Here is a 23047-nt window from a genome sequence, read left to right as displayed (position 1 = left end):
GTTCAAGATAAGTGTGAGTTGCTCTTGGTACTGAGACTAGACAAAAATTTCCCCTGAATGGTCATTTAATAAAAGACAGAATGGAAATTCTCAATAACACTGTAACAGCAACAGATTTTTTGAAAGCAGCCTGATGATATATTGACCTTGGGTTAAAGCAGTCTTAATGGTAAAGTCAAAACAGTGTGCTCCACGTGTGCTGCTTGACTTAAATAATTTTTGGGCCTAGAGAATAAACATCAACAAAGTATTTTATACCTTCAAAACTATATAGTAGTTTAAGATTTAGTCATGAGATATCTACAAAAATACAGCAGTAATTCAGCATCTCAGTTTTCCATCTCTTAGTGCTCCTTTTTCTACTAAGAGGTTTGATTAATTCTTAATTAGAACTAATAATTAGAGCTAATTCTAATTAGTTTAAAAATCATAAAAATGGACATGTTCAGTGATGATAGGAATTTGGGAAAATAGAAAATCCTATTAGATATTATTAAAGGGGGGTAAAATGAATAGAACTTCATTTGAGAATAATTTGGCAATACCAAATAAATGTATACAACCTGTGACTCAGAAATTCTACTTTTTGATATCTAAGTAGAGGTTTTGATATCTAAGTATGTGTAATGATATGCATAGTAGAACTTTACAGTAGTGAAAAATTAGACTCAGCAAAGGAGAATGAATAATTATTTATGCATGCAGTAGGATGCAGCAGCTAAAGTGAATAAACTAGAATATCGACTAATTGTGTGTAGCCACATTAATAAATCTCAAAATTGTAAGTCAATAAAGTTGTAAAAGATATATACAGGATGACACTATTTACGGAGAAGGCAATGGCACCCCACTCCAGTACTCTTGCCTGGAAAATCCCATGGATGGAGGAGCCTGGTAGGCTGCAGTCCATGGGGTCACTAAGAGTCGGACACGACTGAGCAACTTCACTTTCACTTTTCACTTTCATGCATTGGAGAAGGAAATGGCAACCCACTCCAGTATTCTTGCCTGGAGAATCCCAGGGATGGGGGAGCCTGGTGGGCTTCCGTCTTTGGGGTCGCACAGAGTCGGACACAACTGAAGCAACTTAGCAGCAGCAGCAGCAGATCTTGTTTTCTAAATACTATCCTCCATTAAAAAGATCCAGAACTCATTAGTATTATGGCTGATTCCATTGCGAAAGTACAAGATCAGCCTAGAACATTTTGCTATGCCAAAAACTAAGGAAGTGCTTAAAGAATGATACAAGTATTCCAGAAAGACACTGAAGTCAACCTGTAAAGTCCCCAGTGGCCAAGTTTGGAAAAATTAAAATATTAAAATGATACACAGAGAATAAGAATCTAAGAGTTCACAATGGTATAAGTAAATACATGAATAAATAAATAAGTGGATGTAAGGGAAGCTTTACCTTACATTATTAATGTCTACTAATAAAAGTTAGAGGGAGTAATGGAGTTAGATCTCTCTTGACAACTACCATAATAACTGTTTAAGGCAAGAGTCACCAGTGTATGCTAAAATTATTGAGTGAATTAATTACTATCTGATGAGAAACAGGATATTTACGTAATTTCAACATATCCTTCCCCAAAATACTTATCAATTATAAAAGGGAAATAGTAATCTTACAGTGGTGAAATCTGGCAGACAAAACCTTTAAAAAGTGATCGGAATTAACATCAGGATTTCCCTGGTGGTCTTGTGGTTAGAAATCTGTCAGTCAGTGCAAGAGACATGTATTCGATCCTTGGATTGGAAGATCCCACATGCCATGGAGCAAACTAAGCCCTCATGCCACAACTACTGAACCCACACCGTAGAGCCTGTACTCTGCAACAAGAAAAGCCACTGTAGTGAGAAGCCCAAACACCATTATGAAGAGTAGCCCCATTCGCCACAACTAGAGGAAAAAAAAACCTGCATACAGCAACAGAGACCCAGCACAACCAGAAATAAATTTAAAAAAAATTTTTTTAATTAACATCACTAAAGAAAAGTATTAAAATCACTAGTAGACATCATATGCTTCCTGGACTGAGCATGATGGACTGAGAAAGATGCAACATCTTTTCTGTACTGTTGCTGTCAAAAATGTGTACCTGCCATCTGATGAGAAACATTAGGCAAACCCAGGTTGAGGCATATTCTCTGAAAAAAATATTCAGTACTATCAGAAATATCAAGATCATGAAAGAGACTAAAGAATTGTGCCAGCTGGACAGAGACTAAAGACACATTACAACTAAATGCAGTGTGTTGTCCTGGACTGGCCGTAGAGCAAGAACTTTTTTTTTCCTTTTGTGGTAAACGATACTAGATGACCAACTGAAATTGTACTGTGGTTATGTAAGAGATGTTATTGAGTTCAGGAAGTAAGGAGTAAAGAAGTTGTTATGTCTACAATTTGTATACATAAATAGAGAGGGATAAAATAAAGCAAATAAGATGTAATATTAATGTTTCAGTGTAAAGTTTTTTAATTTCTAAGCAACCAGGTAAAACTAATATTTAATAAAAGTGGGTGGTGGGTACATGTATGTCTGTTATTTACTTTTCTGTGTGTCTGAAGTATTCATACAATATTAATTTTTTTTTATTTTAAATATTCCTACTAAATTGAAATTACCATTCATTGAACTGGATTCAAGCCCTTAGATTTCAAGATGCATTATGGGGGAATACCTGATTTTAGTGCTAAGTCACTTCAGTCATGTTCAACTCTTTGTGATCCCATGGACTGTAGCCCACTAGGCTCCTCTGTCCACAGGGATTCTCCAGGCAAGAATACTGGAATGGGTTGCCATTTCATCTTCTGGGGATCTTCCCAATCCAGGGATTGAACCCAGGTCTCCCGCATTGCAAGTGGATTCTTTACTGTCTCAGCCACCAGGGAAATGTTATAATAAAATCTGTTTGATAAATTAGAAGTGAAAGTGAAGTCGCTCAGTTGTGTCTGACTCTCTGCGATCCCAAGGACTATAGCCTACCAGGCTCCTCCGTCCATGGAATTTTCCAGGCAAGAGTCCTGGAGTGGATTGCCATTTCCTTCTCCACGGGATCTTCCCAACCCAGGGATCAAACCCGGGTCTCCCACACTGCTGGCAGACACTTTACCATCTGAGCCAAGGGAAGGGACAAAAATCTTCAACATATGTGGTTAGTGAAAGTTGCTAAGTCATGTCCTACTCTGCAACCCCACGGACTATACAGTTCATGGAATTCTCCAGGCCAGAATACCGGAGTGGGTAGCCTTTCCCTTCTCCAGGGAATCTTCCCAACCCAGGGATGGAACCCAGGTCTCCTACATTGCGGGCAGATTCTTTACCAGCTGAGCCACCAGGGAAGCCCAAGAATACTGGAGTGGGTAGCCTATCCCTTCTCCAGCGAATCTTCCTGACCCAGGAATTGAACCAGGGTCTCCTGCATTGCAGGCAGATTCTTTACCAGCTGAGCCACCAGGGACCCTATTTAACATGGAAATACTCCTCTTTACTAAAAACCTTAATGGCCTTTGGCAGTGAATTTAAGTAAGTCAGGAAAGTTTCTTAAATTCAGAACTGGGGTTTTCAAATGTTCTAGTTTGTGATAAAGTTTTCACTGCTCCCCATCAAGATGAAAAATAGGATAGGATAGTGGTAATATATATGCAGTTTTAAAAAGTCTTCTTTATCTTAGGCTTTTACCTTCTTGTTTGATCATATATTCTTTTATAAAATGATTATGATAAGATGGTAACCTTAGGATATATTTTAGTACCCTTTCTCAGCAAAATAAAAGACAGGAACCCCATATTTGTTGCCATTTTGAGAGATTACTGGTCTGTGGAAACTGCGTTTTTATTCCTTTTTAAATGTAATGTTTGAGAATGGAAAATTAACTATCTATAGTCATTATACATTGTCTTCATAATAGAAATGACAGATTTGCTTAAAGTGAACAGAATCCAAACATAATAATTAAGATTTTGTATTTCTAGGAAATATACTTGTGATATAATTGAAAATACTTGGTTCACTTATTTTTCTTCTCTATCCCCTCTATTTTAGGGCAAACACTGTATCCTTGATGTGTCTGGAAATGCTATAAAGAGATTACAGATTGCACAACTTTACCCAATCTCCATTTTTATTAAACCCAAATCCATGGAAAATATCATGTAAGTATAAATTCCTAAGGCACAGCCTCTAAGTACAAATCCAGTCTCTGTTACTTACTAGATTGGAAAATTTACTTACCCTTTTTGCATCTCAATTCCTTTGTCTGTAAAATGCAGATAATAATAGTATATCCACTTCAGAGGGTTGTCATGAGGATTAAATAAGCACTCGCGATACTATCATAATCAACATTAATATACTATGTATTAAGTAACATTGGAATTTTTAAGTTTAATCACATGGATCTACTACTATTTAATTAGATGGTGCAGCTCTGATAAAGAGAATCAAATAATATATAACTTTATCTAATAGAGGACAAAAAATAGAATTTAAATAAATACTAAAAGAGGGGAATGAGCAAATAGAAACATGATATACAGATAGTAAGATAGTATAAATTAACCCAAATGTTTAATTAATTAAATGCTAGCCTAAGTGGTCCAATTAAAAGACAAAAATTGTCAGAAGAATGAAAAATAAATAACTATATGTTACTTTTGTAGAAAAGGAAAAATATCTTTACCTTTTACTCCTCTAGGTTCTCAGCTGGGCCTCTAACAAAAGACAAATTAACAGGAGAAAAGCGTGCAAATCTACATTTTACGGTCACATAGGATGCTTCATAAGGAAATGAAAACTCAAAGAAATAGTTAAACCTGAACACTTTTATACTAGGTTAGATGAAGAGTGGAGAGTGATGGGGAAATTTGATAGGACCAGAGGATATGACTTAAGAGTAGTAACCTGGTGGAAACTTAGTAAGGCTTGTTCATTCAAATTCTTTCAGCTTCCCTCTGTCTTCAGGGATAAGGATGCTGCTTTTCTTTAGATATAGGGAGGTTACCTCTCACATGAGGGTCTTTTGCTTCAGAGAAAGGTCAGAGAGTCCCTCCTGCACCTGTCATTTACACATTCCTTCAACTTAAAATGTTCATTATACCAAAGTGTCATATTTTGGGAAAGTGTATTTGGGAAATATTTGGGAAAACCCATCAGTCATATGACAGACTTTAATTATTAGTCTGTGAAAAGGCTGAGAGAGAAGGGGAAAAAAGGATATACCATGGAAAAACCACAAATTAAAGCTGGTTTATGCTACTTTCAAAGTATACTTCAAGTTAGAAGTATTACTAGAGATAAAGAGGGACATTCATAAAAGTTAAAGTTTTACTCCATTAGTAAGATACATTTATACCTTTGCTTTGCACCTTGAGTAGCACAGTAGGAGTGTAAATTGGTATATCCACATTGGTAAACTGTTTACAGTATCTCCTAAAGCTGAACATATACATTACTTAGGACCCAAAAGTCTCATTTCTAGATATACACTCAACAGAAATGTTTACCTGTGTTTACAAAGACAAGTACTAGATTAGACAGAAATACTATACTAAATAACCAGAAACTTGAAATTATCCAAATGCCCATCATATGTACGTGAATTATAACATATTCACACAATGAAATATTCTACATTAATGGGAATGAACAGTCTCTAACCACACACAAAAGTATAGAAGAATCTGATAAATATAATTTGAGTGAAACAAAAATCCAGACCTGAAAGTATAAGTATATTCCATGGCCCCAAATTTAATCATTATAAAAATCAAATAGAGGTTACTCTTTGAGGGTTGGTTGGTGACTGGAGTGAAGATACTCAGATTCCTAGGTGCCGAGGTAATGTGCTCTATCTCAGTCTAGGTACTGGATATACAGGTAAGCGTAAGTTGTTGAAAACTCATTTATGATATTTGTCTTCTGTTAGAGAATTACACTTTAAAAGATCTGAAGAAATAGAAAAGGAAAAAAAGAATCTAGGCCTGTATTACTAAAGAACTTAACTCTATTATGGAAAGCCTTCCTACAAATAAAACACTGAGCCAAGAGAACTTACTGAATTCTACCAAAAACTAGGAAGCAATACTAGTCTTAAAAAGATTCTTCAACTAATTTTATAGGCATTAATTTAATACCAAAATCTGTCAGATACTTCACAAGAAATGAAACTGACAGACCAGTCTTACCATGAATATAGATGCAGAAATCCTTACCGAAATATGAGCAAATTGAATCCAGCAGTTTTTATAAGATAAAATATAACAGCCAAGTTGAGTTTATTTAAGGAATGCAAGGCTAGATTCACATTTGAGATTAATCCATGATAGAGGCAGAGAGAAGCTGGAGTAGGAAGCACCAGGAATTCATCTCCCCACCTAGACAACAATTGGGACTTGCAGAATTTCTCTGATGTGACTACAGTTCATCCTTGAACATCGCAGGTTTGAACTGCATCAGTTCAGTTCTGTCCGACTTATTGCCACCCCATGGACTACAGCACGCCAGGCTTCCCTGTTCTTCACCAATTCCCGGAGCCTGCTCAAACTCATGTCCATCTCGTCGGTGATGCCATCCAATCATCTCTTCCTCTGCCATCCCCTTCTCCACCTGCCTTCAATCTTTCCCACTGTCAGGGTCTTTTCTAATGAGTCAGCTCTTTGCATCAGGTGGCCAAACTATTGATCAGTCCTTCCAATGGGTCTACTTAAACATGGGTCTTCTTTCAGTAGTAAATACTGCAGTACTACTCAGCCTACAGTTGACTGTGTGGATGTGGAAGTATGGATACAGAGGAACCAAGTATATGGAGGGCTGACTGTGTGGAGGGTTGGCATCCCTAACCCCAGCCTTGTTCAGGGGTCAGCATCTGCCAGTGCAGGGGGTGCAGGTTCAATCCCTGATTGTAGAACCAAGATCCCATATGCCTTATAGCTAAAAAACCAAAACATAAAACAGAAGCAGTATTGTAACAAATTCAGTAAATACTTTAAAAATGGTCCATGTCAAACAAAAATCTTTTTAAAAAAATGGAAAGGATAGTCTGTTTAACAGATGATGCCACGAAAGCTTCGTATCCACATGCAAAAGAATGAAGGTGGACCCTTACCTAACACTACATACAAAAGTCAGCTAAAAATGGATCAAGGCCCTAAACATAAGACAGTAAAACTCTTAGAATGAAACATAGGACAGAAGCTTCACAACATTGGATTTGGCAGTGATTTCTTAGATATGACACCAAAGACACAGGTAACAAAAGAAAAAAGGGAGATTAGGTTAGACTTTGTGACTGCTTAAAGCTTTTTATATCAAAAGACACTACCCACAGAATAAAAAGGTAATCCATAGAATGGGAGAAAATATTTGTAAATCATAGATCTGATAACAGATTAAAATCCACAATATATAGAAAACTAAAACTCAACAACAACATAAAACTCAATTCAAAAATGGGGATAGGACTTGAATAGATTCATTTCTCCAAAGAGGAGAGATAAACAAATGGCCAGTAAGCACATTAAAAGGTGCCTGGCATCACTAATCAGTAGGGAAATACAAATCAAAACTACAGTGACGCACCACCTCACACCAATTACCATGGCTACCGTCAAAAGGCAGAAAATACATGCTGCCAAGGGTGTGGGAAAACGAACTCTTGTGTAGGTGGGAATATAAAATGGTACAGCTGCTGTAGAAAATAGTATGGGACTTTCTCAACATACTAAAAATCAGATGACCATATGATATTGGACCCAGAGATCCAACCTGGGTCTCCTGCATTGCAGGTGGATTCTTTATCATCTGAACCACCAGAGAAGCCCCTTTACCACAATTTTTAAAGTAATTTTAAAAAATCAGTGTATTGTAGAAAACAAACATGATTATTACCAAAGGGGAGATGGAAAAATGAATTAGGAATTGAAGGATTAATAGGTACACGCTGCTGTTGCTACTGCTAAGTCGCTTCAGTCATGTCCGACTCTGTACGACCCCACAGACTGCAGCCCACCAGGCCCCACCGTCCCTGGGAATCTCCAGGCAAGAACACTGGAGTGGGTTGCCATTTCCTCCTCCAGTGCACGAAAGTGAAAAGTGAAAGTGAAGTCACCCAGTTGTGTCCGACTCCTAGCAACCCCATGGACTGCAGCCTACCAGGCTCCTCCATCCATGGGATTTTCCAGGCAAGAGTACTGGAGTGGGATGCCATTGCCTTCTCCGAGGTACACGCTACTATATATAAAATAGGTAAACACCAGGGACCTACTATACAGCACAGAGAACTATATTTAGTATCTTGTAATAACATAAAATGGAAAAGAATCTGAAAAAGTATTTATAATATATATATGAAAAGAATATATGTACACATATAGATAAAACAGAATCACTTTGCACCTAAAACTAAGAGCATTTTAAATCAGCAATACTTCAGTTTTTTAAAAAGTCAGTGGAGTGTACCACATTAACAATTTTACAGGAATTCTCCTGGTAGTCTAGTGATTAGGACTTGGTGATTTCCTGTGGTGACCCAGGTTCAGTTTCAGTCCCTGGCTGGGGAATTAAGATCCCACAAGCTGCACAGCACATTCCGAGCCCCCCCCCCCAAAAAAAGATTTTAGTAAAAGGTCATTTTAATGTAAAAAAAGCATTTGGTAAAATTAACATTTATTCATGACAAAACCATTTTGTAAACTATGAACAAAAGGGAATTTTCCTTAATCTGATGAAAGTCATCTACAGAATATCAAAAGTAAAAGTGAAGTCGCTCAGTCGTGTCCGACTCTTCGAGACCCCGTGGACTGCAGCCTACCAGGCTCCTCTGTCCATGGGATTTTTTCAGGCAAGAGTACTGGAGTGGGGTGCCATAATCTGATGAAAGTTTATCTACAGAATATCAAAGCAGATGTCATATTTGAAGGTGAAACACTGAAAGCTTTCTCTCAAGTTGGGAACAAACTTTCATATATCCATCATCCAGCTGTAATATAATTATCACCTACAACTAATCTTGTTTATCTATCCCAACACCTCCTTAACCCTCCACTCCAGATTATTTTGAAACAAATCCCAGACATTGTATGATTTCATCCTTACATCTTTATATGTATTTGAAAGATAAAATTTCTTGTTAAAAACATCACTGTGTGGATAAGGAAATGGCAACCCACTCCAGTGTTCTTGCCTGGAGAATCCCAGTGACAGGGGAGCCTGGTGGGCTGCCGTCTATGGGGTCGCAGAGTCGGAAGCGACTTAGCAGCAGCAGCAGCAGCTTTTGTTCTATCTTGTACAGAAAACAGTAATAGTATCATTGAATATGTTTTTTTCAGAACCATATAAATATGTCTGTAACATTAATACTTCCTTTTGAGACAAATATAAATTCAAAAGAGATTTTATTTAGAGAAACTGTTCTAACTAAAATTATTTTCCTTCACGCTAAGTGTATATTTAGATTCATAATTGTTGAGAGAAAAGAATTCACTGTAAAATAATGCCAACCTATATAATGCTATAATAAATTATTTTGTACTTAAAAAAAAAAATCACTGTGATGTCATACTGAAACAGTAGTTCCTTGATAGCATCAGATCATATTTTCTTGTTTCTTAAGTTTATGTTTTTTCAGTTTGTTTGAATCAAGTTCCAAACAAAGTCTATTCATGACAGTTTGTTAAGTCTTTTGATCTACAGATTCTCCCTCCCATCTTTTCATTTTTTCTGTTTCTTTGTTGAAGAAACCAACTCACTTACTCAGCAGTTTGACCCAGACTATTTTGCTGATTGCCTTCTCATGGTATTATTTAATGTGTTCATGTATCCCCTTTACTACCTTATAAATTGGTAAGTAGATCTGTAAGTCATATTTTAATATGAGATTTTCATCACAGTCAAAACTGACAAATTAATGTTTGGGTTTTTTTGGCTGTCCCGAACTAATGTAAGAAAGTGTTGAAACCCTTCTGTCATTCCAGATACAAAGCTACATGGTCAGTGACCGAATACAGTTTGCAATTACATTACGTTTCTCAACAGGTCTCAGCTTTTCATGATTTTATATATGTCTTCTCTCCTTTGTCACCCTTTTTCAGAAGTATTACAATGTAATTATTAATTTCTAAATTTATTTGCCTAGGGAAATGAATAAGCGTCTGACAGAAGAACAAGCCAGAAAGACATTTGAGAGAGCCATGAAACTGGAACAAGAATTTACTGAACATTTCACAGGTTGGCATTATGTATAGATGTTTGTATGTTAGAATTTTGCTTTGGGGCCATAAGAATTGACTCATTGAAATAAATTTTGAACTATGTCCACAGTTACCAGTAGTAATAATAAGTGCTATCATTTTCAGAATAATTCATCTAATCTAGGTTGTAGTGATGAAGAATCTTGAAAACTAGTGTATCTTAGGTTGTTGATACGGAGAAGGCAATGGCACCCCACTCCAGTACTCTTGCCTGGAAAATCCCATGGATAGAGGAGCCTGATAGGCTGTAGTCCATGGGGTTGCGAAGAGTCGGGCACGACTGAGCGACTTCCCTTTCACTTTTCACTTTCATGCATTGGAGAAGGAAATGGCAACCCACTCCAGTATTCTTGCCTGGAGAATCCCAGGGACGGGGGAGCCTGGTGGGCTTCTGTCTATGGAGTCACACAGAGTCGGACGCGACTTAGCAGCAGCAGCAGCAGGTTGTTGATAAGGACAGCATGTATAGGAATAACTCATACTGACCAGAGGGAAACATTCAGAGTTGATTTCTTCTTACAATACTGATTTTTCTCTTATCCTGTATAAATTTTGATCCATTTTTAAGATATTTGTTTAGAAAGAGAAGAGTAGAGAGCAGTTGCCAAATTCAATTCCCAAATTTTATTCAAGTTATTCCTTAGGTATCTTTGGGTAGGTTTTTGTTGTTAATTATTTGCTTGAAATAATGATTAACTTATATTTTGTGTTCATATTATTAATAAGTACCATTAAGTATCATGGAATTTTAACCCAAGTATTTTTTTGTTAAGGATTTTTTAATAATTTCAGACTTAACAGAAAAATCACAAGAATAGTACCAGCACTTACATATACTCATATTCCACCACCGCTAACATTTTACCACATTTATACTTTTTTATGAAACATTTAAGAGTAAGTTGCAGATAGCTGTTCTTTTGCCTCTAATTACTTCAGTGTCTATTTCCCAATTGTACAAAGTAAAAATCACCAAGTCTTGCTTTTTGATAAACTTTTGAAATAAAATGTTTTCCATTTTACGAATAGGAAAATTAATAAAATGAGCTTTTTACTAGTTAAACAATACATAAATAGTATTTCTTCCTGAATAAGTGATTCTGGTTATTTTACAAATAATTGTAATGGTGAAGATAAGCAATTAATGGAGGTTTCTGATTCTATCATTACAGCTATTGTGCAGGGAGATACGCTGGAAGACATTTACAACCAAGTGAAGCAGATCATAGAAGAACAGTCTGGTCCTTACATTTGGGTTCCAGCAAAAGAAAAGTTATGAGGACTGATATTTCTCTATTTCTCTTTTCCACAGTCTCATTTTCTGCAACACTTCTTTGTCCTTTCCTTCTTGAGTCTGTCTTCATTACTTCTTTCTTGTTGAATCATATCCCACTCATCATGGTCTGCAGTTGCACTTATTTTTGATGTCTTAGTGTCTCCCTCAAGTTGTACTATCGGTATTATTTCATGTCACTGTTGGTTTGTGGCCATTTTTCACAGCTGAAGATGGAATGGCCTGACCAGCTATTAATAGGATTTCAGGAGACGGGGTAATTGTGGTAAAATTCCTTAATGTTTAAGGGAAAGTAACTTTAAGAGATTTTCAGAAAAGCTTTATATACATTCTTTCCAAATTTCAATATAAATGAAAGAAAAGTGGTTTTAATCAATGATTTAGTGAATTTTGAGCAACAATGCACGCTTAACTTTAATAGCATGGTTTGGCCAATATGTTAACTCTCAAGTCCTTTTCTCAATTGACTCTGTTATCAAAGCAAATATTTCATACAGATAAATAACAAAAATATATGTCTCTTAATTTCAAAATTAATATGAGTTAACTAATAATTTCACAAGGAATATTCATTTTTCATAAGCGTTCTTCTTAAAGTCTTTTATTATTTGAAGTTTGTTTTTTTTCCTCCCAGTAGATTTGCTAGGAATAACAGTGTTTAAATGTTTTTAATCTACTTGTGCAACACTATTTATAGTGTCCTACAAAAGTTGTTCATACATAATGATCATCACATTTTCTGAATTGAGGCCATGTTTAGGTGCTTGGGGAGCTCACCTTTTACACATAAGGTTGAGAAGATTTCATGGACATAAATACAAAACAGACATTACAGTGGTGATGTAGTATTCATTATGGCAGTGGGAAAGAAGTCCAGTAAGTAGTCTAAAACTTTAAATGCATTCTTAGAGGTCAGATTTTAATGAATATTTTACCCACAATAACTGACTATTTTGTTATAATAAAATATATATATATAAATATATATAAAACTTTCTTTAAACTCTGTAACTATGGGAATTATTTTCTTTACATAGTTGCACACACACACACAAACATATATATGTATATTTAAAATATATTTTTTCTTTAGCCACCTACTCTTTTTGTTTGGTTTTTAAATTAAATATTAATTGATTAGACTTTATCTTCCTTAATCATGTGAAGTGAAAATGAGAGTATGGTGGTATGGAAAGAAACCTTTAGGGAAATTAGGTTATAAGTAAAAACATGGGCATGTTCTCCTCTTTTCTATAAAAGTTTTCAGATGGTTCCTGGTTGGTTTTTTGTGGGGGTGTTTTTTCAGGGGGGTGATTTTTCGTTGTTACTGTTGTTCTGTCATTGGTTTTGGATTTGGTCTCCGCCTCTTTCCAGTTCTTCTTTATTCATAGGCAAAAGCCTCATGTGTATGAGTGTTTTCCCCTCAGACTGCACACCTTTCATCTCTTGTAGCTGCTCTGCCGTAGAGTTGCACAGATCTTCATGGTGAGCAATTAAGAAATTTTAGTGAAAAGTAGATAACAATTTCAGAAATCAGTTTCTCTGGTCTTTTGTAATACTGTTTGGCTTCCCATGGCTTTTTTTGGAGTTGTTTATTGAATATGTGTTTTTGACAGCCTCCTCATTACAGTTTCTTAAATGCATACTGGTTTGTAAAGAATTATTGACGTTATCCATTCCATTTATGAGAAAGAGGAGAACAGCTAATAAACTTTATTGTAAAATCTGTATGTTAAATGTGTCTTGTATTACAAAAGAAAAAATTATTTTACAAGCTAGCATTTTGGGGAAAATTTGGGGCATCACATAATTTGTAAACAGAATTCAAGGATTGTTAGGTAGATTTTGGAATTGAATATGTTAACACATTGAAATATATACCATAGGTGTTACATGCTGAATATAGTAAGTTGTTACCAAACATAAATATATCCGAAGACTGCTGTTGTCATTTGATCTCCAGACCCCAGAAATCATCTTATAGCAGGACCCAGCCTAGGCCATTTTGCAGCATTTACTGGTTGAATGTAAACTATCAGGAGGTTATAAAATGATGCCATTTATGTGTTAAATGTATTGCTTTCTGAATGTCCTCATTAAGTGATTTTTTGGGGGGAAGAGGATACTAACTTGTGTGCACCTTTCTAGATGGTATAGAATTATTAATAAAAGTACCAGTTGCTTAGTACTGCTGTGCAACAGCCACTTTAGTATAGTATCATTTAATTTTTTAAAAGAAGATACAAGTTACTGGCTCCACTCTAAGGCTTAAGCAGAATCACTTTGCCAAGCTTACTTAGCTAGTAAATGGCAGTGCTGGGTATCCGTATCAAAGTTTCTCTGCTGCGGGTTTTTTCCTGATAAACTAGGCTGCCTCATTTTTCAGCCCCTACTGTGTAAGGCACTATAACTTAAATTATGTGATATTATTGTCTCTTTAAAGATAAAGATAGACTTAGATGAAGGTCCTTGCCCAGAGTCGCACAGTAAGGACAGACACACAGAATACGGCATTCCCATCACAGCTGAAAGGACTATTTCTGGCAAACAAGTAAGCCTAGCACTGTCAAATTGGCAAAGAACCTCTTTAGGATTAAAAATGGAACACTATTCATTAGGGGGAAAGTCCACTATTTGAACACACAGGGAATACTACTATTTTGAAAGTTTTATGAAATATTCCATATTTATATTATGTTCCTTATGCTGTTCTCAGTTGCTCAGTCATGTCTGACTCTTTGCGACCCCAGCAACTGTAACCCACCAGGCTCCTCTGTCCATGGGATTTCCCAGGCAAGAATACTGGAGCGGGTTGCCATTTCCTATTCCAGGGGATTTTCCCGACCCCGGGATCGAATTCAAGTCTCTTGTGTCTCCTCCATTGGCAGGCAGATTCTTTACCACTACACCACTTTGGTAGCCCAGTATGCACCTTAATACCATTAATTTGGCAAAAATAAAAGTACCTCTTAAATATGACTACATGTCTCTGGTTGCTTTGCTATTCGATATCTCTGCAGGGCTCTTCAAAAAATGATGGAGTGAGCTTCAGGCAGAAAGCACTGGTCAGCACACACCTGCTGAACCACTGCAGTCTTAAACTCCAAACACGGCAATTTGGGGACTTTACTGGTGTGGAAATTTTGTTTTCCAAAGTACTAAACAGTTACATTCTGAGATTCTGCCTTGAATACTCTTGATTTACAGGTAGTGAAACAGAAGCCAGAGATCCCTGTGTCTTAATCAAAGTTGTGCTGCAGCCAGGGACGGAGCCAGGATTAGAGCCTGCAGCTCTTGGCTCCTGAAACAGTTGTTTTTCTCCCATTCCAGGTCCTTTTCTTCCCCTTGTTGAGAACTTAATTAAGTGGGCTATTCAGTCCCTCAAATTTTGAATTACTGATTAAAAGAAAGTATCTGTGAGCTTGAGATTTTATTGAGGTGTATGAATTTAAAAGATATCAGAACACAAATTTCACTTTTCTGACCCAAGTTTAGATAGTTTAGTCCAATATTGAAGACTCTGTTTATCTCACTCCAGAATTGCACAGGATAGCTATCATTGGCTTTGGCAGCAGAAGACTATAATGTGAAGAATGTGGGCTATGGAATCACAGCTTGACTTGAACGACAGCTTTGCCACTTACTGGTTATATAACATTAGTTGGGCAAGTCATCTCATCCCTCTTTGTGTTTACTTATCTGTAAAATGGAGATATTTTGAGAATCAGTAAGATTACAAATAAAGGGGGCCCTTTAAAATCAATTCCCTTTTCCTTGGAATTAGAAGCCTGGATTTGTTCCAATTCCCTTTGTATAAAGATTAACTTGAGCCCTCATTTTGCTATATTTTAAGTGAGATGTGATTGACTTCTTTGCAGGGTTGTTAGTAAGGGTTAAATAAAGCAGTGTGTAAAAAGCACTTATTACAGCATCTGATACTTGACTCTCAATGTCTGTTCTTTCCCTTGCTCTGGAGTGTGTTTATGGTGCAGAAGACTGAGAAAGAAGAACATGGTCCCCCATTCTACATCCCTATAAATTCTGACAGACTTTTAGTTACAAAATTATTTTCATTTTAGTCAGTCTCTGTGACAGACTTTATTTTCTTGGGCTCCAAAATCACTGCAGATTGGTGACTGCAGCCATGAAATTAAAAGATGCTTGCACCTTGGAAGAAAAGCTGTGACCAACCTAGATGGCATATTAAAAAACAGACATTATTTTGCCAAAAAAGGTCTGTCTAATCAAAGCTATAGTTTTCCCAGTAGTCACATATGGATGTGAGAGTCAGACCATAAAGAAGACTGAGTGCCAAAGAATTGATACTTTTGAACTGTGGTGTTGGAGAAGACTCTTGAGAGCCCTTTGGACTGCAAGGAGATCAAACCAGTCAATCCTAAAGGAAATCAGTCCTGAATATTCATTGGAAGGACTGATGCTAAAGTTGAAACTCCAATACTTTGGCCACCTGATGCGAAGAGCCGACTCATTAGAAAAGACCCTGATGCTGGGAAAGATTGAGGGCAGGAGGAGAAGGGGATGACAGAGGATGAGATGGTTGGATGGCATCACCAACTCAATGGACATGAGTTTGAGTAAGCTCTGGGAGATGGTGAAGGACAGGGACGCCTGTTTTGCTGCAGTCCATGGGGTCGCAAAGAGACTCAACCAAGCAACTGAATAACAACATAATCATGTTTACTCATCTTCTTCTAAGGATTCCCACCTTTTTGTCAGAGATGCTGTGACTGTGACCTATGGTAACTCAAACATGGAACTGGAAGGCATCAAGATTTCGTAACCCATTCTCAGACGTCTCTGCAGTGTTAGACCCTACAGTTATAGCAAAATATGTAAAAAATATTAATTTTTGAGATACATGTCTGGAAAGCCTTAAATTGCCCTGATAAGGTACATTTTCTTTCAATTTAAGAATAAAACAATGACTACTACTCATTGACTAGTTTCTCATTCACCTCCTACTACTACCAGCTCTTTCTGCATTCCACCCTCAAATACAGTTACCTGAGAACTGGCAAAACAAACCTTGGTCTGCCAGACAGCACTGTGAACAGAATTGGTTGTCAAGACTTTTAGGAACAAGTACCAAAACCTTACCAGGGAGAATTTCACACTAGAGTTTTTCTGGTGGCTTCTGTTACCTAAAGTGGTAGTATATAGATAATGGGAAGAATTAGGGGAAGGAGACCAGGGGACAGTGAAGGTTGGAATTCTGTCTCACCATCTCTTGTTTACTTTTTATTGAATTATAATATATAGAAACATATGCCTCATTGAATTATTACAAACCAACATCTCCCATGTAACCAGCTTGAAGCTCAGAGAACATGACCAGCACCCCAGGCACTGCCACCCCCTCAGCTCACTCCCAGTCACTACTTCTTACTGCAAAGAAGCCACTATCCTAACTTTCTTATTGTATTTATCTTTCAGTTATGCACAGTAGAATGGTGTACATTCTGTGAGTGTTGATATGTGCATAGAGTCATGTAACCACTCTGACAGAAATACAGAACACTTCCATTATCTCCAAAATCCCTCATTCTTGCTCTTATGTAGTCAATACTTCCTCCAGACCCAACTTCTGATAACCACCAATCTTTTCTTAGTAACTGTCTAGTTTTACCTTCCTCAGAATGTCATATAAATGGAATCGTATCACATATGTAGCATTTAGGGTGTGGCTTCATTCACTTAAATCAAAATACATCCAAGGTTCATCCCTGTTGCAGCAGGTATCAAGTTTGCTAATTTTCATTACTGAATCGTAGTCCGTTTATGAATGTACTACAGTTCGTTTTTCCAGTCACTGAAGAGATCTGGGATTGTTTCCAGTTTTCCCGGCTATGCTTTTGTACTTCATTACAGCCATAAGCCTGCAGGAACTAGGAGCAAAGCCGGAAATGGGTCTGATCTGACAGACATGGCAGGCCCTCCCCAGGCCCACCTTTATCTCTACTGTGAGCATCACGCATTTTGGCAGTTGCACAGGAGCCTGTCATCCTAAAACAAACTTTAAATGCAGAGTAATAGATCCCAAGAGCCTGTTTACAGAACAGAATTGTGCCTAAAGTAGGAGACTGCTAGAATAAGCAATTTAGGACTTGTAGAATTTCAGGTTCCCAGGAATAACACTCAGATGATCCAGTAGCTAGATGTGCCAGTTACTGGTGCCAGATTCTCAGTTAGTTTCCTAAGGAAACTATAGTTTATTTAGGACAGTAGTAAATAAGAGAGTCATATGAGCAACAAATGAAAACAACTATTTGTCAGACATGAAATTGATAGCCTTATAATTTAGAAAACAGTCTGTGAAGAGACAGCCCTACCTAACCTTTTAAGAAAATCTAGTTTGTTGAACACCCACAGACTGTTTTTTCTTTTTAATTATTAACTATCAATTTTATTTAGACGTAACCTCTCTCAATCTTAAATACTACTAATATTATGTGATGAACAGAAATCTAATTTTAGTGCTACGTACTCAAGGAATCTGAACCAGAGTTGGCCTCCTGGTTGATTGGTTTGACTCTCAACCATCTTGCATATAGATGGAACACTCATCTTGTGGCCTTTTCTATTATCACAACATGACTTGATTTCTCATGTGTTTTCAAAAAAAAAAAAAAAGGTCATGCCTTTAAACTGGTTATAGACTAAAGCTTAAGAACTACCTGGTCTTCACTCAAAGTATTTGAGTACATAACCACCCCTACTTCTGCTACTCAGATGTTAATGACAAATTTCATTTGGACAGTTTTTAACTACAGTAGAATAATCTTTTTTAACTATACAGAAGTCAGTGCACAAAGCAATTAGCATGTGAAACAAGGTACAGTGAATTTTCTGGTGGAAGTAAAGACTAGAACAAGTGATGTAATCTTTCTTTAGGATGTCTAAAATTAGGTTCATTTACCTCACAGATGGGAGGGCTAAAAACAAGAGGAAGGTCCATATGTTCCACACTATAAATCTCTACCAAAAGGTTTTCTAAATCTTGTGAGAGTCATTTAATCAAAAATATCTACTTCCCTAGTGGTATTTAAGACTAAAGATACCTTTCGATGATAGATCCATTTCTTTCTCTGAAAGTTCAGTGCTTGGTTCAGATTTAGTTTATCTGACATTCCTGACTGCTTCCTTACGAGGAAAAAAGCTATACTAACCTTTTAACTATTTTTCTACCTTTGGCTAATCATAGCTGAACTTAATGGAATATTCTCTCCATCACATTCTCTTCCTCAAATATCTAGTCACTAGATACTATTGATTCTTCCTAAGCATATTTTCCTTGCTGTCATTTCCACTGTTATCACTCTAATCCAGGACCTTAACCCAGTCTCACCCCCAGGCCTGGATTATTGCAGTAGCCCCTTAAATCCTTGCCCAACTTCTGATCCCTGCCTTGCTAATCCACCAGATGCCTTTTCTTAAAATGCAACTTGGATCATGCATCTCTTCAATGACCTTCATGGGGACTAAACACACACGAATCCATGTACCTGTATAGTTCCTGGAACGTAATTTGTGGCCGATAAATCATCTACCTCCCCAGTCACCCTTAGTCACACAGCCTCTGCAGTGCTTGTCTTGAGACTGGTGATCATGCAGATTCCTACTATGCTAATTGCTGAATCCTCCCTACCCAGGTCCCCTGACCAAGGCTCCACCTTTCTTCAAGGACCCCCTGAGTCCCTCCTGCAGAAGCCTTCCCAGTTACAGTCCTCGATGCCCGAAATCCTGCAGTACTTACTGGGTGTCCACTTAATACTGAGCACGTGCTCTCTGGGCTGCCTTTGCAGATGAGCTGGGTTCACCTTGTATTCCTCTGTCCCCCTAAGTGTCTGGGGCAGGTGATCAGGGCACACAGCTCCTCTACTTGTCCAGAGACTGCAGGCCTCTCAACAGCATGGTCATCTTCACTGCTATGGTTTTTAATGGGCTAAAAATAGCCTTGTATAAAGTGTTGGCTGTGTTTTCATTTGCAAATTGATAAGAGTTGGGAACATAGAGAATAAATGAGAGTGGATAAAAAGATCTGACAATAAATCTCTAAATTAGCTAAATTTTTGTGTTTAATTATAGCGCTTTCCTTTTCTGTTCCTGGAATAACAATCTCCCTTCCTGAACATGCTGTGTGACTTTTCTCTTTTTGTATCAATTTTGTCTTCCTGTGCATACGTTTTCATAATAAGTCATCTGAAATATCGTTAAGTAGCTGGATATGAATTTTTCTGAAAGTCTTATTGACAGAGCCAAATACAATATTGTTGGATTTTATTTCTTTGCTTTTTAGCTTCCTTTTATACTGGTTTCCATTCAGATTAAATCTATTCAATGAAATAGAGATTTATTAATAGTTTTTAAAGCTGTATCTCCAGAATTAATCTTGGAGCATTTTAATCTTCTAAATTTTAAAGTCTGGACTGCAAGGAGAATTTTCAAGGGGAAACAAACTTTTGTGGTTTGATAATTAAACTGAGCTCCAGGATGAGAGACTTACCCTTGAATGCAGGTCTGACTCAGGTGGTCTCCTACCCCTAATTTTACCCATCTCCAAGGAAGAAGAATTTCTCTTTTCAAGATCACTCTGCTTGTCTTCCTAATCTTATTCCTTCCATCTTCTTCCATCATCCTCTTTTTCTGTATCATTATTTTCCTTCCTGCATGGGCTACTTGTGCTCTGACTATATGATCAACTCTCTCCTATCCTATGAAACTTTCCCTTGACCCTGAATCTCCTGAAAACAACCTCTCTTCTCTTCCTTTCTTAGCCAAATATCTTGAGACACACTGTCCACTTTTCACTTAAATAATGTTTATTGAATGCCTGCTTATCCCAGGCACGGTGCTGGACATTGGGAATGGTGGCAGACAAGGTAACACTCAGGCCCTTGTGGAGTTCAGCCTCCTGGTCAAGCCTTAGCCCTTGCCATGCCATTGAAATGGCTTAGACAAAACTTCTGGGGATCTACTCCCAGTTTCTGTGGCTCTTCTCAGCCTCCTCCCTTCAACAGTAAAAGAGACCTTAACAATGGTAGTAATATCCTCAAACCTAATAGCTCACACTTAGAAATCATCCTCCCATTCAAGGCCCTGTGATGAGAGAATCTGCCTTTGACAAGGTTACACATAAGGTATCATGTAGCCCAAATACAGTCAGTTCAGTTGCTCAAGTTGTGTCCAACTCTTTGCGACGCTATGGACTGCAGAATGCCAGCCTTCCCTGTCCATTACCAACTCCAGGAGCTTGCTCAAATTCATGTCCATCAAGTTCGTGATGCAATCCAACTATCTCATCCTCTGTCATCCCCTTCTCCTCCCGCCTTCAGTCTTGCCCAGCATCAGGGTCTTTTCTAATGAGTTGGCTCTTTGCATCAGGTGGCCAAAGTATTGGAGTTTCAGCTTCAGCATCAGTCCTTCCAATGAATATTCAGGACTGATTTCCTTTAGGATGGACTGGTTGGATCTCCTTGCAGTCCAAGGGACTCTCAAAAGTCTTCTCCAACACCACAGTTCAAAAGCATCAATTCTTCAGCGCTCAGCTTTCTTTATAGTCCAACTCTCACATCCATACATGACTACCGGAGAAACCATAGCTTTGACTAGATGGACCTTAATATGCTGCCTAGGTTGGTCATAGCTTTTCTTCCAAGAGGCTTCTTCTAAGTCCAGTTTCATAGGGTAAATACTTTTAGAGAAGCAAAAGCTTTTATTCACAAAATTTGCTTAATATGCCTACCATTGATCTCAATATACAAATCCAGATGTGTTAAACAGCAACTCTTAGGGAGTGATATAAGAAATAAGAATATCCTTTGATGACACATTTACCTCTGTAAGTGTTCACCATGCCTGATTTCTCTGTGCATAGTAGCCCTTTCAACTATCCAGAATAAAGTGGACTTTTTCCTAGTCATAGACATGAAAACTCTTAGAAAAATACAAATTATGGTTTGTTGAAAAAAATTTTAATTTTCCTAATATTCTGGGTAAAAGAATTGTTCACGTTTTGCTGTCTCATTAACCCCCATCTGCCCATACAGGTTCTCTGCTCCCTGTCAAAGGCCCTCTCTTCTGAGTCCCCAGAGTCTACCTTTGGTGTGTTCCATCCAGCAGCATTGGCTCCTTACAAGCAAGCTCCTGAATCCTTGGAGAACCAGAGCTGTGTCTCTGGTAGAAAAGGGCTCTCTGTATCTCATGTTATGAAATAAGGTCAGGAAGCCCCAAAGCACTGTTGCTTTGGCCCCAACATCTTACATAAGTGTTTGTAAAGCCAGTTCTTATTGTTTTTATCCTCTCCCTCTAACCCCAGTGTAAGTCCAGAGTGGGAACCAGCTATGCCCAGTGCCTCTGCTCCTCCATAAGGCTATTCCTGGGTTACATTACTCTCATCGCATCCCACCCATTCCTCTGATTCACTCAGATATGTCTGCACCCCAGAAATAGCATCCAGGTTCAAGCCCTGGCAGAGTTCCCCATTACACAGCAGCATCAATGCTAAGCAATGTCCATGCTAAGGTCAGGCAAATGGGCCTGAGGTAGAAGGCCCAGGAGCCCACCAACAGCTAGTTCCCTGATGCACCACAGTTGAGGAATGACTCCTAAGAGACAGGAAAAGAACCCATTATGAAAGAGCTCACCCAAGCTCTTAGCTTATAGGTGTTTGACACCTTATCAGTGTCACTTGGAGTTTTACTAAAGGAATAATGTAATGAACACAAATCCTGTCAGGAACTTCTGGTTGCTCCTGGAGTGTGATAAAGTGAGCCTTTTCATCCTCACGGAGTGAGGCTTGCTAAGAACACCTATTCCCTCTCCTAGGACAAGCTATAGCCCCCCTTCCAGGGTTACCTGCCATCTCTGTGTGAATTAGAGGTACCCATCCTCCTGATGGATCCAGCTGGGGATGAAGAAGCAGCTCCCACCAAACGTTCTCCCCTCAGATTCTCCAGAGCAGACAGCTCTGGAGATGTCAGGATGTCAGGGTCATCATGACCTGCCTTTTACAGGGGAAGCAAGCCCAGAGAGAATGAACTTGCCGAGATCACACAGTGAGTCAGTGATAACAAGAGATAAGGTCTCCTGAAGCCCAGCCCATGTGATTTCCACTGATTATCTCAGGGTGTGATAAGTAACAGCTTCATGATCCAATCAGAAAAGCCAAGGCTCCCTTCCCCAGGGAGCAGAGCAAACTTGGGGACTGACAAGGTTCCTTCTCTCTCACAGAGTATTCTTGTCCTCTACCCAAGACAGGGAGGGTCTCATTCCTGGGTACTCATGGCTGGGGGGGCGGGGGGGGTGATGACCAATGATGAGGCTATAAATGGAGGTAGATCACTGAGTAACCATTTCTGTTAGATCACTGAGTAACCATTTTTCCGTTCCTCATGCCGTCAGTATACATGGAGAACTACAATTCCAGTCTACTGAGAGCAGTGCTTCTTAAACCCTGCTGTGCACCAGAATCTAAAACATAG

The 23047-nt window shown here is 38.1% G+C and overlaps 1 protein-coding gene across 15 annotated transcripts in view; it reads left to right on the top strand.

Moving 5' to 3' along the window:
- Nucleotides 1–13276, top strand: part of DLG1 (discs large MAGUK scaffold protein 1) — a 270874-nt gene extending 257598 nt beyond the window's left edge. For all 15 annotated transcript variants that reach the window (XM_070789390.1, XM_070789394.1, XM_070789399.1 and 12 more), the window contains 3 exons: nucleotides 4050–4159; nucleotides 10138–10229; nucleotides 11425–13276. In XM_070789390.1, coding sequence (XP_070645491.1) covers nucleotides 4050–4159; nucleotides 10138–10229; nucleotides 11425–11531 — 309 coding nt within the window. In that variant the 3' untranslated portion in view covers nucleotides 11532–13276. The remainder of the gene's footprint in view (nucleotides 1–4049; nucleotides 4160–10137; nucleotides 10230–11424) is intronic.
- The last annotated feature ends 9771 nt before the right edge of the window (nucleotides 13277–23047 follow it).

This window comes from Bos indicus, chromosome 1 (assembly GCF_029378745.1).
Source record: "Bos indicus isolate NIAB-ARS_2022 breed Sahiwal x Tharparkar chromosome 1, NIAB-ARS_B.indTharparkar_mat_pri_1.0, whole genome shotgun sequence".
Classification (NCBI taxonomy): domain Eukaryota; kingdom Metazoa; phylum Chordata; class Mammalia; order Artiodactyla; family Bovidae; genus Bos; species Bos indicus.
The sequence above is the reverse complement of the archived record's forward strand: the minus strand, read 5'-3'. Positions and strand labels throughout refer to the sequence as shown.